This window comes from Protopterus annectens, chromosome 9.part0, assembly GCF_019279795.1.
Source record: "Protopterus annectens isolate FY-2018-M chromosome 9.part0, PAN1.0, whole genome shotgun sequence".
Taxonomy (NCBI): domain Eukaryota; kingdom Metazoa; phylum Chordata; order Ceratodontiformes; family Protopteridae; genus Protopterus; species Protopterus annectens.
This window is the reverse complement of record NC_056743.1, coordinates 477,722,542-477,735,898: the sequence shown is the minus strand read 5'-3', so window position 1 is coordinate 477,735,898 and position 13,357 is coordinate 477,722,542. Positions and strand designations below refer to the sequence as shown.

The 13,357-nt window shown below is 40.0% G+C and overlaps 1 protein-coding gene across 8 annotated transcripts in view; it reads right to left on the bottom strand.

Annotated features, from left to right (window-relative positions):
• AAK1 (AP2 associated kinase 1) overlaps positions 1-13,357 on the bottom strand; it is a 1,655,011-nt gene that overhangs the window by 349,512 nt on the left and 1,292,142 nt on the right. For 6 of the 8 annotated variants that reach the window (XM_044083018.1, XM_044083021.1, XM_044083019.1 and 3 more), the window contains one exon: positions 2,477-2,578. The exons of the other annotated variants lie outside the window; for them this stretch is intronic. In XM_044083018.1, the coding sequence (XP_043938953.1) occupies positions 2,477-2,578 (102 nt within the window). The remainder of the gene's footprint in view (positions 1-2,476; positions 2,579-13,357) is intronic. 8 annotated transcript variants of the gene reach the window in all.

Here is a 13,357-nt window from a genome sequence, read left to right as displayed (position 1 = left end):
TGTAAAAAAACAAAACAAAAAACATTCTGTTACACCACATATTATTACAGTTTTATTTATGGTGCGGTAGTTTGTCGTTTTATTTATGGTGTGGTACATTCTTTTATTAGTTTTTGGTTTTATTTATGGTGCAGTCAGTGTTTTAGTATTGTGAAAGTTACCACTGAAAACAGGTGGCAACCTAACTGGCCAGCCCATACATCAAAAACATAAATAAAATACACCATATAATGTCTTCCACTTGGCAGATAACACCAGTTTGGAAAACTGCTTCTTTGCAGTTTGAATCACTTTAGACATCCCAGCTGACAAATCCAGCAGGATCAGTGGGCCTGTAACAAGTTTCACTGTTTCTGATTAAAAGCACCTAAGATGGTAACACAGAGACTAGGCAACACCTCACACTGCATGAGCCTGAGTATGCAGAAATGTGTATAACAAGTACTTGAACTTGTGAGCAACAGCAGTAAAGGTAACAATTCAGTAAAATATATATATATATATATATATATATACTTTTTTTCTGTGGGGGGACCACCTCCCTACACAATTATTCTCTTTCCAAGATCAATGTACTTTGGGCAGTGATTACAATCTGGCATTATAAAAACTATTTACTGGGAACTAACGTTGGGCGGCATGATGCCAGGGCACTTCTATGGGCTTGGCTTGTAAAGGCTCCAGGGCCATCAGCCTAGTACATACCTATGAACCTATCTTGCTCTTTTTCTGGAAGGCTGTGAGATCAGACTAACTATTAAACAAATATGTAGGCGTAACAGTATCTTTCTCATATGCATTTCACAGAAAATAAGGAAAAACTGAGCAAATGTGATATCAGCTCAGCTCATCCAACTGACTGACTAACAGTAGAGCCTCTGCAGCAGGGGTTTCAAAGTCTCCACCTATGGGCAGATGCGGCTATAAACAACATGGAACTACCTCACAGTTTTGCAATTAACATTTTGATCCCATTTGTCGGTTAAGAGTTAATAATGTCCTGTCACTAAGAGTGACTTCACGACCTCCTTGAGAGTCATGCACATATATATCTGAACATCTGCATAAGAGCATTAAAACTGGTGGCACACATTCCAGTTACCATGGTGGTGAGTACTCATAGTGTAAGTATTCTTAGTTGTGTGTTTATGTGAGTCAGTCAGACCTCTCAAATGTCCAGAATTTCATAGAAAATCCCAGTTTGTTTCATAGTTTTGATCTGTTCCTTATAAAACTTGTGTTTTTCTGGCAAATCATAGATGACTGCAGTAACTAATGACAGACATTTGAACATACTTCTCAACTATCCCTGGTAATCAGTGACGTGTCTGACTTTGTCTCAGTTTTGCTCTGTTTCTCCTAAAACTGTAGGCTTCAGAATTGCCATTCTTATAGTCGAACAACTTTTTGTGTTTATAGTACTAATATTTTAAAAAGGGACTCTATATTTATTTTTCTATGCGTGTGTGTGTATGTGCATGTGTGTGTGTATCCCTGTATCTCTGCTCACCAGGTGCTCTGGTTTCCTCACACAACTGAAACCACACCCAACATATGCCGCAGGTATACTAGTGACACTCCAAACTGTTCACAGGTGTGCATGCTGTCTTTGAATTTATGCATACATGTGTTTGGGTCCTGTAACAGAACAGTGTCTGATTCAGAAATCATTTTACTGTTTTGGGTCAGATAGGCCCAGTCTTACCAGTAACAGTAAATCGGCTAAAGCAGGTATTCACACTTTAATGAATAAAGACATGGCTGTAAATGGAAAGGACTCCTCACCTAATCCTATCGCTGTGGAGATATCAGAATAACTTAATTCCCCATTCCCTTAGAAATAGATAAGTTCAGAAGTACTTCTAAAAATTTTAAATTCAGCTGTTTCAGGCTAGTTGCAGCATGGTTAATTATTTTAAATTATGGCTCTCAACCACTTAACACGGAGACAAGCAGTAGTAAGATGAATATTAATAAACAATCTGAGACTAGCAATCCAATATTACAACAGACTGATGAAAAATTGAAAAGTTATTAGAGGCAGCAGTTTGAATGGACAGATGACCCAAGTTCTACAGAGTACAATATAATTTGTTTTTCTGGGACAGTTTAGCAGGTACATAGCACAAGACAAAAACACCCAGAATAAATACAAGGACTGGCTAGGCTTATTTAAATTTATTTTGGCAACTTACTACTTCTAATAACATACCATTTCATTCTGATTACTGTGCTATACACGCAACCCATCAAAAGCTATTTCTTTTTTTATTACAAGTATCAAGGCCACTGCATATTTCCCAACCAGAAATTAGTGTGATCAGCCTAAAACCAGTTTCTATATGCCTTCAAATTCTGTCTTAGTGCACTGCCATTAATACACTGGCAGTGCAAGTCCAGGCACTTCCAAAGAGGTGTAAAACACGTACACAGACACACAGAAAATCAACAAAACAGATCAGACATATACAGTTACCATTATCAGAGTCTGTGTTGCTGCTGAAAGGATCAGCCAGAGGTAAAAGGTCAGGGAGCAGAAGCGTAGTCTCAGGAGATCTGAGACCTTCAATAAGTTTTTCTGTATTAGGCAAGGAGCAAAAAGAAAGAAATGCAAAGAAATAAAGCATTAGAAAGGGACAGCCATTTAAGTGTATATCAAATCTTCTCTGCTGCAAGAGCGCTACAATTTTAAACTGATTAATTTGGAATACAAGTTCAAAAAATAGAAGCAGAACATGCAAATATGCAAACGAAAACAGCTGTGTAGTGTAAAACACTTGTAGCATGCACAACTGTACATAAAATAAATAAATAAAAATATAAAAAGCAAGCAGTGACCATTTATTCTCACACACAAAAGATTAAATGGCTATGCTGACATAAAATGCATCTGTCAAGAAATATAATATAACGAAGGTTAAATACAAGTCACATTGTCTGAAACACACAGTACTTTAAATGCGTTACAGAAGTAGGCATGAATTTTGAAAGTTATGCAGTAATTCATTTCACAATTAATTCCTCCATTATTCGACCGCTGTATGCTAGTTGACTTTTGACATCAATGCACTTTTTTCACAAATTTCTCAACAATTATCCATCAAAAAGTTTCAGGCATATCTGTTTAATTTACAGGGTTCAGCAAATCCGTTAAATACCAGTTACAGTGTTTTCTTTTATTTTATCATTAGTAACTTGCCCATTTATATTTTTCAGTGCTTCAGACATGCATCTTATATTCTGTTTTAAAAACATTTCTTGCTGTTGGGAGTAAGATAAATGAAAGCAGTTTATAATAAAAAGGAAAAAAAAATAACTCTCCTGCTATGAAAGACCAGTAGGAACAAAATAATAGCAGCTTGCATAAAAGGGGCTGATCTTGAGAAAGGCTTTAAAGCTTTTATGAAATGTTAGGTAGTCCACTGTTTCTCATAAGCAAAGTTTAAAGGTTATGCATTCAGCTAATCCCAAAATATAACACTTGAATTTACTTGAAAATCATTAGCCCTGTAAGTGAATTGTTCCAAGTACCCTTTTCAGCCATGACCTGGGCCATATGGCAAAAACATCAGCAACAACATTTTAAGAACAAGGTGCAGTACAACATAGCCTATGCATATCCATAAAATTTACTAACTAAATGAAGTCTGAATTAATAAACACTGCACAAACATAATTATATACAGCCAATCTGATGTGCACCTTGCATGGTACAATACTTACAAACATAGAAAACTTAAATGAGAGAGAAAAAAGTAGATGGTTGCAGAACTCACCACAAGCATTATCCTCACCAACCAACAAGGTTCTGTAGGTACCACCACTCCTCACCTAATTTATAATAACTGGCTCACAATTTGTAACAGTGGGAGAGAGAGAATATTTATATTTATGATCAGATGAAGTAAAACTGACAATTGTCTATCCAAGGTCATTATAAAAGCTGTATTTATGTTATTCTATTAGAAATGCATTGAGTTATTTTCTAAATAAAGATTATTAATTTTCTAAATCTTTTGTGGAAAGTTGTTCCATGCTGTATGGACTATTTAAACAAAGGCTTTTTCTTAAGTGGCAACAGTAAATACAGATTCAGAGTTAAATGCTTTCAAAAGAAAAACATTTTCTCCAAGGGGGGTCTTTTTTGTGGGTTTTAGGTTAGGATTGTCCTCTCTTCACTGCTCTTTTGCATATCCTTCTCTATAGTGTCTGCACTTGAAGGCAGGAGCATCCTACAATGGCAGATGCTATGATATCAAACTGGTTAAAAAACATACCTTGTCTGAAAAGCACACCACTTTATTAGAAAACCACTGGGAAAGCAGACTTTCAATCAATTAAGGTATAAAAGGTCAAAACCTACAGTGTTCCCAAATAAAATCCAAGTACACACACGTGTGTATATATATATATATATATATATGTATGTGTGTGTGTGTGTGTGTGTGTGTGTGTGCATAACTTAAACGAGCCTCTAAAAGCCAAGGCTAAATGAAAGGGTCATCCAAGAATAGAACAGGGGCAGAAAGGTATGTGGGACTCACCAACGAGAAGTCCTCATACATCAACTGACATATTTATCTTTAATACCAAATACTGTGGACCCTCATTGGTGGATGTATAAATGGGTTGAATACAAGTTAATCAACTAAGTCACAAGGAGCTGCCTGGAAGGTTGAGTCCTGACTTGCAGCATCAAGGTCAAGGCAGAAACATCTGATGAAGGTGTGAACCAAGGACTAACTAGCCTACACAGAGACATCTGAAAAGGAGGTACTGAAAGCAGCTTTGCCTCCAATGAAGTGGCTTTTGATTATAGCATTTTCTAATAGGTGGTGAGCCAAGTTGCAGCAAAAGATAGTCAGCAATTCACCTGAAAAGGCTTTGCCGCACAACTAAGACCTTCCCTCCCTTTATGGAAATATGAAGAACTGCTTGGTTTTACTTAATTCCTACACTTGTTTCAGTTAAAAACCAAAGATGACAGAACACATCCACAGTATAAAGGGCCTTTGCTTTCCACATGGGTGAACAAAACCAGGAGATGGAGAGATTAAGTATTTCAAGAAAAATTTAGAAACCACATTCTGAAAAGAAACAATTACTTCTAAAAGAAATATCATGCAAGGATCCTTGTGTAATAACCACCAGAAAAAGGTATTAAATGCACTTTTCCAAACAGCAGCTTCAGAGTCTGAACCACCCGTCTTAAATAAGAGGCAAGAAAGCCTAGCAATAATGAAGTTGAAATCCCTTGGAGGAGAGGGTCTTATGACAGGTGAAGGAAGATATAAAGAACTCCTTAATGAGCTGCTCCTGAGTGACAACCTTGCACTCCATAAGCTCAAACCACAAAGCTCACCCAAGAGTCACTCAGAAACAGGCCTAAGCCCACAAGGGTAACTGAGTCTGCTTCCACATAGTGAAATGTTTTACTCACAGGAAACACTACAGGTAGGCAAACTCCACACTCACCACACTGGACAAGGTCATGAGGACTGTAAGGTGCTTCCCCAGTGCCAGGATCCATGATGTCACACGGGCTCCAAGATCTGTTAAACCTGACAAATATGACTGTGACCTAGTGGTGGCCCATGTCACAGTGAATGAACGAAAGTGCTCCAATCATAGAAGCATACAGACAGACATGCTGGAACTTACTATGCATGTGCTTCAGAGCAAAAAGTACACTTGTCTTTAGTAATAACTCGCTTTCACCAAGAATGATACCTAGATACTAAGACAAGACAACTGTCTGTAACACTTGACTAAATAGTTGGTACCATTCTAAGGAGATTCATTATGTACTGGTCTGGGATAAGATACTATTCATGGCTTCCTGTTTTGCTTGGATGGCTAAACCTACTGTACCAGAGCTTCTACGTACTGGCTAAAGTTTTTGTTGCTCCCACAGTACTACCCTAATAGACATTTCAGCACAGCACACTCAAAACAGAAAAGCAGACAACACTATGGTAGCACTTAAGAGAATGATGCCAGAACTTGAGGTCCTTCTGCTACATGAGCTCATTCATATTTGTACAGTTAGGTCCTTGTGCTACATGGGCTCATTCATATTTGTACAGTTAGTGAAACATGGTTTCACTCCAGTGAAAACACTCTCTGCATAACAGAGTTTACCACCTATTATGCCTTTAGGCCCGTGGATATCTGCAGGCGAATATCTGCAAATGTTAGAAATACCATCACCTCTCATAAAATTATGAACATTCCTATCTTGGGCCTCCTGGATATTCAAATTACCCTTAACAAATCCTGCTACTGAGTTACTAAATTAACTACTGCTAGCTATAGATCCCCATCAATTTATCCCAAAGATCATGTAAACAATCAATACCACTGAGGTTTTAAATATCAAACCAAATACCTTCTTGCTATAGGACTTCAATTACCCTAGTACTGATTGGCACACATACACCTTTAAAAATGAGTATGTTCAGCATTTCATCAACTTTATTAATACAAAAGTGCTATAGTAATTGTAAAATTACCTACTAGTGGCTCTAATATCCATGACCTGGTCCTTACCAGCTCAACATCCACTTTTACCCCATATTTCATCTCCTCATTTTTGGTTAAATCTGACCACAAATCAAGCACTTTCACTGTCATGCCCAATAGTATCACTCTACCACTAAATGAGACCTCTTTATGGTCTTCTCCAGGGAAAACATAATTTGGCTTGAAGACCTACACAAATTTCCCAACAACTACAAATCTTTCTTCAGTTACATTATGAAATTAAAAAATAATGTTGAACAATGCATTGAGCTCATCTTTATCATCACACATTCCAATTCCAATGATATAGCAAATAAATTAGGAGGCTAATTTAGGGCGAACTTCACTTCCGTCTACACACATTATTGCCTCCCCTTCCATGAAATCTAGTTCCATTGAAATCACCTTGAATAAATCTTAGAATCCCTGTGAAAGGCAAAAAAAAAATACTTCTGTGGGACCAAACATATTCTCATCACTGCCACATATGCACTACCTGAGCTTCAGCTTAACATGTTCAACCTCAGCCTCTCTACAGGCTTTGTACTCTATACCTGGAAACAGCCACAGTGACTCCCCTACATAACGAAAGACCCTCTACAGATCAAGGTAATTATAGGTTCATCAATCTCACCAGCATTTCATGCAAAGCCATGGAATGCATTTTAGCAGAAAGCATTTATGCAGACACAAGCAACTTAACTGATCTAGACCCTAATCAGTTTTTATAAAGAGAAGGCCCTGTCTCCTGAGTATAGGCTATGGATAGTGATCATTCTGCTCATGACGCCTAACTTGACCTGGCCAAGACTTTTGATACTATCCCATACTCTATTACAGAAAAATAAGACAAACTTAATATGAACTCCTACGCTGTCCAAAGGATTGTAGAGTGGACAATCAACAGATTCCAGGCTGTGAAAGTTGCTGGTACTCTCTCCATGTAAAATTGAAACTAGTGAGGTAGAACAGGGATCAATGCTGGGCCCTATCCTGTCAGTCATTTATTCTGAAGACATCCTAGTCACTATCTCAAAAAGTGTGCTTGACCACATTTGCTGATGACTGCAAGCTGGCTACCTTTAAAGCTAGTTTCAAGATTTACATCAGGGTCATCATGTACAGCTCTGTTCAATTTTAGAGTCTAACTTGAAAAGGGTGTAAAGAATTTAAGTGCATCTACTTAAAGGTGTACATGGCTTTGCATCCTGAGGTCGGTCCCCATAATTACTTGTCTACTACTATTTCTAAGTAACTATGACGGGCGGACACAGTTGACGCATACAACAACCTGATTGTAGAATAACTGAGACCCAAATAATACAAGTGCGCATGATAAGCCAGGATCATTTGTATAGTAATGGAATGCAGCAGTATGGGGTTGTATTTCACCCAAAAGGAGAAGCTTTACAAATTAGCAGAGTACATCTGCCACACAGAAGGTTTATGGACAGTCCGAATAATTTCTTACACTCCTAACAGGTCCAGCTGGATCAAATAACCAAAATAAGGAGATAGGCTCTTAGGTGGAAACTGATGCTTCCCCTACATGGAACGTCTCCATGGCTTGAACTGGAAAAGTATCCTTGGTCACTTAAGTGCCTGATACCATACCTGTCTCAGCCCCCAAGACACATGCAGATTGATGATATTTTTTTCCTGTGAATTCTGTGAGGAGGTGGAGAACTCAAGGGAATGGAGGAAAAGACATAAGGGAATCTCCAATGACAAGGGATGAAGCATGTATCCACCATTAACTCTTCCGTCTCCTTCTGTAATGAGGAAGAACCACACTCTCTTGAATATTAAACAGGTCAATCTTCAGATTGCCTCACACCTGGAAGATCTAAACCAAATAAGGCTTCTGAATGCGCCACTCCAGGAGATGACTGAAGGAGCATCTCTATGAGCCTGCCAGCAAATTTAATTTGCCTGGAATGTGAACTGCTGACAAAGTGATCTTATTTCTGTGGCCCACTACCTACACGAACAGGAGGTATGACAGCATGCCCCTAATTTGTTTAGGCATGGCACTGTTGCTAGACAAAATTAGAGGGCTCATAAAAATAGTATTCTCTCCAAAGCTGTTACAATTGTATTTAGCTCCAGCTGGTTGATGTGAAGCCCTCTCCAGGTAGGACCATCCCTCTTGAATTGTGGAACAGTAGATGAACCACCAATGAACCATTTGCCGTAAGGGCACGTGATGGGTTCAGATGCACAAATGGGGGACCCACTTGAAGACTGTTAGGGATTTTTTTACTCTTCTAGATGCCAGCAGACCCCCCCCCCCCCAAGTGTGCAATGGCTCTTCAGCTACTGACATAAGCAGTCCACTGTAATGTCCATATCCTTAGACAAACTATCATGAAAGCTTTGGCAACCATCAAGCATAAAAGACAAAAAATCTCAGTTTGGACCCTGTATTATAACCTCACCAGAGAGCAAAAGTCACGACTAAATGGATCCTCTATGTGACAGAATGACAAATACAGAAGTTTGCAAAAAAATAAAAGACAACCCTCTGGGATGGGAATCAGAAAACACAGTGTCCGATTTAAGGCCACCCTCAAAGAGTACTACCACAGGACCACCGATTTCAGGAGCACTGTTATGGAATTAATGCGTGGGGCCATCAGAAGTCAATTGTTTAGGAAGGGAAACACAGTCCCTACCCTACAAAGCTTCAATCGCCTGTTAAAAACCCTGTTAAACTCTTTGGGTAAAAAAAAAAAAAAAATAGGAAACCGAAGCAGACCCCAGAGTCTGACATATGCAAAAAGATATCCATCACTAATCCTGATTTAAAAGATCAGCTCTCCAACATCTCAAAGTCCTCTATGGAAAGGAACTAATCTGTCCCCTGTGGAATTAAAATAGGTGGGCAAAGAACCCCTAGCTACATTCGACAGATAAGCATCTCTAGCATCATTGTAGAGTGTAGTCAAAGCCGATCCCAAGAGCTTTGAGACTGTCTGTTTTGATAGTAAAACTCTTTCTGAGAACAGCCAAAGGACTGTACAACATAGTAGACAATGACCATACCCAGCAGTCAATGGCCCTTTGTGATGGTCCTCAGAGAAGCCCCAGATTTAGACAGAAGTCAAGTTTGAGGCTGGTGGAGTCATCCCTATCTGTAACCTAGTCACGACTGGAAGGGGTAAATCTGTTTAAGTGCCTTGCTAGATCTATGAGAGGATTTTTGTGGTTGGCTGGACCTGCAAGAGAAAGTGGAATGGGCTGCAACTGTGGCGAGGTCCCTACTGTTTGTAGCATGTGTGATGCATCTGCAGATGCTGCAGGCTTCAGTATTGTCATTAATCCTAAGACAAAGAAAGCAAACCAAATAGCCTTATTAACCTCTTTATTTTAAATCTGTGCATGCCGCTTTATGGTACAATAAAGGCCGATGGTTGAATGCAGAAGTCCAGGAAGTCAAGAAAAAACAAAAGAGTGCAGGAAAAAGTGGGAGACAGAAAAAAGACAGACAAGGCTAGGAAGGGTACTGACTGACTAACAAAGTGGCTAAGAGGACAGTCATAATAGTAAAGACCAAGGCATAAGATGTACTCTACCAGCTTCTAGAAATGACTCCACAGATGATGCAAAGACACTATCAGTCTGCAAGACAAAGGCAGAAAGATCCAGACTGTCCTTGGGCACCTTTCATAATGGATGCTAGCAAAAACCTGCTCACCAGTCCATAGGACATTAAAGGCAGACTGAAGGAGTACTTTCAGCTACTTGTGAATAAAGAAAATTCCACAGAAGCTGTATTGCCCCAGATACAGCCTACGATGAAACTGGAAGAACAGCTCACTCTAGAAGTAAGAACAGCATAAAGGAAAAAGTCAGAGAAACAGACATAGATGAGGTCACAACAGATATGATCATGATGTTGGATATATTCGGAGAGAAATGGTTCCAGAGGATACTCATAGCAGTATGGAGAGAGACAGAGATGGAGAAATGTACTTCATATGACTGTAGAAGAAGCACTCTAGTGCCAACATACAACAAAGGGGACATTCACAACTGTGAGCAGTACACATGTATCAAACTCCTATCATAGTATGACAGTACTGGAGTGGACAACTGATAAATAAATATGCATAGCAGAAATGAAGATGGCAGATAAGCTGTTCAGATTTAGATCTTTTCAATCACAGTCTAAGCACAGGCTTCGTACCAGATGAATGGAAAATAATCACTATTATTCCCTTGCACAAAACTGGTGCTTCCACTGACCTTGGGAACTATTGACCTATTAGCCTGACTAGCCTTATCTGCAAGGCCATGGAACGAATCACCATGATCCTTATAAACAAAGATATAGGTAATCTTCAAACACTTGACTCTACTCAGTTTGGATTTGTCAAAGGGAGATCATGCTTGTTAAACCTGGTAGACATTTCTGAGACAGTCACCAAGGCCCTGGATGAAGGGAAATCTGTGCATACAGCCTACCTGGACTTAGCCAAGGTGTTTGACACTATCCCCCACTCAGGCATCATTGACAAACTCACCCAGCTAAGCATCAACCCTTATATTGTTAGATGGGTCACTAAATGGCTCAATGATAGAACTCGATCAAAATGAGGGAATCCATCTCCAACAGCAGATCTGTAACCACTGGTGTTCCACAGAGATCAGTCCTGGGACCTCAACTGTTTGGAATCTATTTCTCAGAAGTACAAGCAAAAACTAAAGGTTTGTGGCTAACAAAGTTTGCTGATGACTGCAAACTGGGAGTGGTCATAAAATCTCCAAATGATGTCAACATCCTACAAGAGGATCATACGCAGACAAATGATTGGTGTCAAAGTCATGGCCTTAAACTCAATGCAAAAAAATGTATCATTCCTTTCGGTAAAAGCAATGTTCCTGGTAACTACCACAATAATAACACCACCTTAAGTACGCACTCAGTGGTGAGAGACCTGGGCACACAGGTTGACACCAGCCTTACCTTTGACCACCATGTCTCCACAGTGGTAAGAAAGACATTCTATATTGCTCATAGATTCATAAGTTAGTACTAGGCTATAGGCCCTAGGGCCAATACAAGCCAAGCCATAACAATTCTCTGGCTATTTCTTCCCACAATATTTACTTCCATGGACCCCTATATCTCCCATTCAATCGTCAAGGTTCCTTTTGAAGAGGGCCAAAGAGGTGCTCTGCTTGACATGTATGGGCAGTCTATTCCAGAGTCAGGGGAGTCTCTGGTTCAGGAATCTATCCCTCCGGCATGTTTCGTTTATTGTGATGACAAGGTTTAGATCCCTGGAGCATGTGATTCTGAGGGATTGGGATTTCTTTAAGTGAAACATTTCCAACAGCTCTGGGTTTAACATGGCCCTGTATGTTAAGCAGAGATCTCCTCTTGAGTAGACGATATGCGACCGAGTATAACTAGAGTTTTTTTTAGAATGTCAGCATAGGGCATCTGCTTTAGGTCTGTGATTCTTTTAGTGAGGTATTTCTGTGTTTTTTTCAGTTGTTGCAGATGTCTTGAGAGGTACATACCAAATGGGCTTTGTATTCTATAATGGGACTAATGAGGGATGAGTACAGTGGGACAATGACCTCCTTTTTTCTGGATGAAAGGCCCTTAGTGATGAGGTGTACCACATAGGATTTCCTAACTGTTGTGGTGATGTGGTTATCGAAGGTGAGACCACTGTCCACCTGTGTCCCTACGTCTCTTAGCATACTTTCGGTGTTTAGTGTACTGCCACTTATGTGGTAATTCATGGGTACATGCTTCTTCCCCAAAGGAGATAACTATACATTTCTTGGCATTGAGCTTGAGCCCACGGCTCTGGCACCAAGTATCTGTTTCTGTAAGGCCCTTTTGTAGAATATCCACATCATTTGGGGATTCAATAATGGCTCCCAGTTTGCAGTCATTTGCAAACTTTGTTAGCCAGAGACCCTTAGTGTTGGTCTGTACTTCAGCGAAGTAGATGCCAAACAAGAGCGGTTCACAGACTGAAGCCTGAGGTACTCCACTTGTCTGGAGCTGGATTTGGAGTTGGCTACTTTTACAGTGTGGGTTCTGTCAGTAAGCCAGTTGGCAACCCATCGAGTGATGTAGGGATTAATGCCCAGCTTAGTAAGTTTATCTACGATTCCAGAGTGGGGGATGGTGTTGAAGGCCTTGGCGAGGTCCAGATAGGCTGTGTGGACTGCCTTACCCTCGTCCACCGCTCTGGAGACTGATTTAAAGAAATTAATCAGGTTCAGGAGACAAGATCGACCCTTCACGTACCCAAACTGGGTGGGGTCCAGTGTTTGAAGGTTGCTAATGTCTTTGTTTATAAGTTCCATGATAATACACTCCATGGCCTTCCAAATAAGGGTCGTCAGACTGATGGGGCGGTAGTTCCCAGGATCCAAGGTGGATTCCCCCCTTGTGGAGTGGGATAACTGTAGCTGTGTGCCAGTCAGGGGGCACAAAGCCTGAGGTGAGGATATGAGTAAACATGACACTTAGGTGAGGTGCCAGTTTATTTTGTAGTTCATGTAGTACACAGCCCAGGATGCCGTCTGGTCCCATGGATGCTGTATTCTTAGCTTTGGAGAGTGCGTTTTTTTACTTGTGTGGCCATTATTACTGGAATTTGGCAATCTTTCGGTATTGAGATGGGCTCTTTAGGGGGTGAGAGGGGGGTGAAGTTGGCAATAAATCGATCTGCCAGGATATTGGCAATATCCTTGGGATCAGTACATTTAATGCCATTCTGTTGTAGCTTCATCTAGTAAGTAAGGGCATTTCCTCCAGAAAAAAAGAAGTTACACCCTCCCTGTACTCTTCTCTCATCAGGCCAAT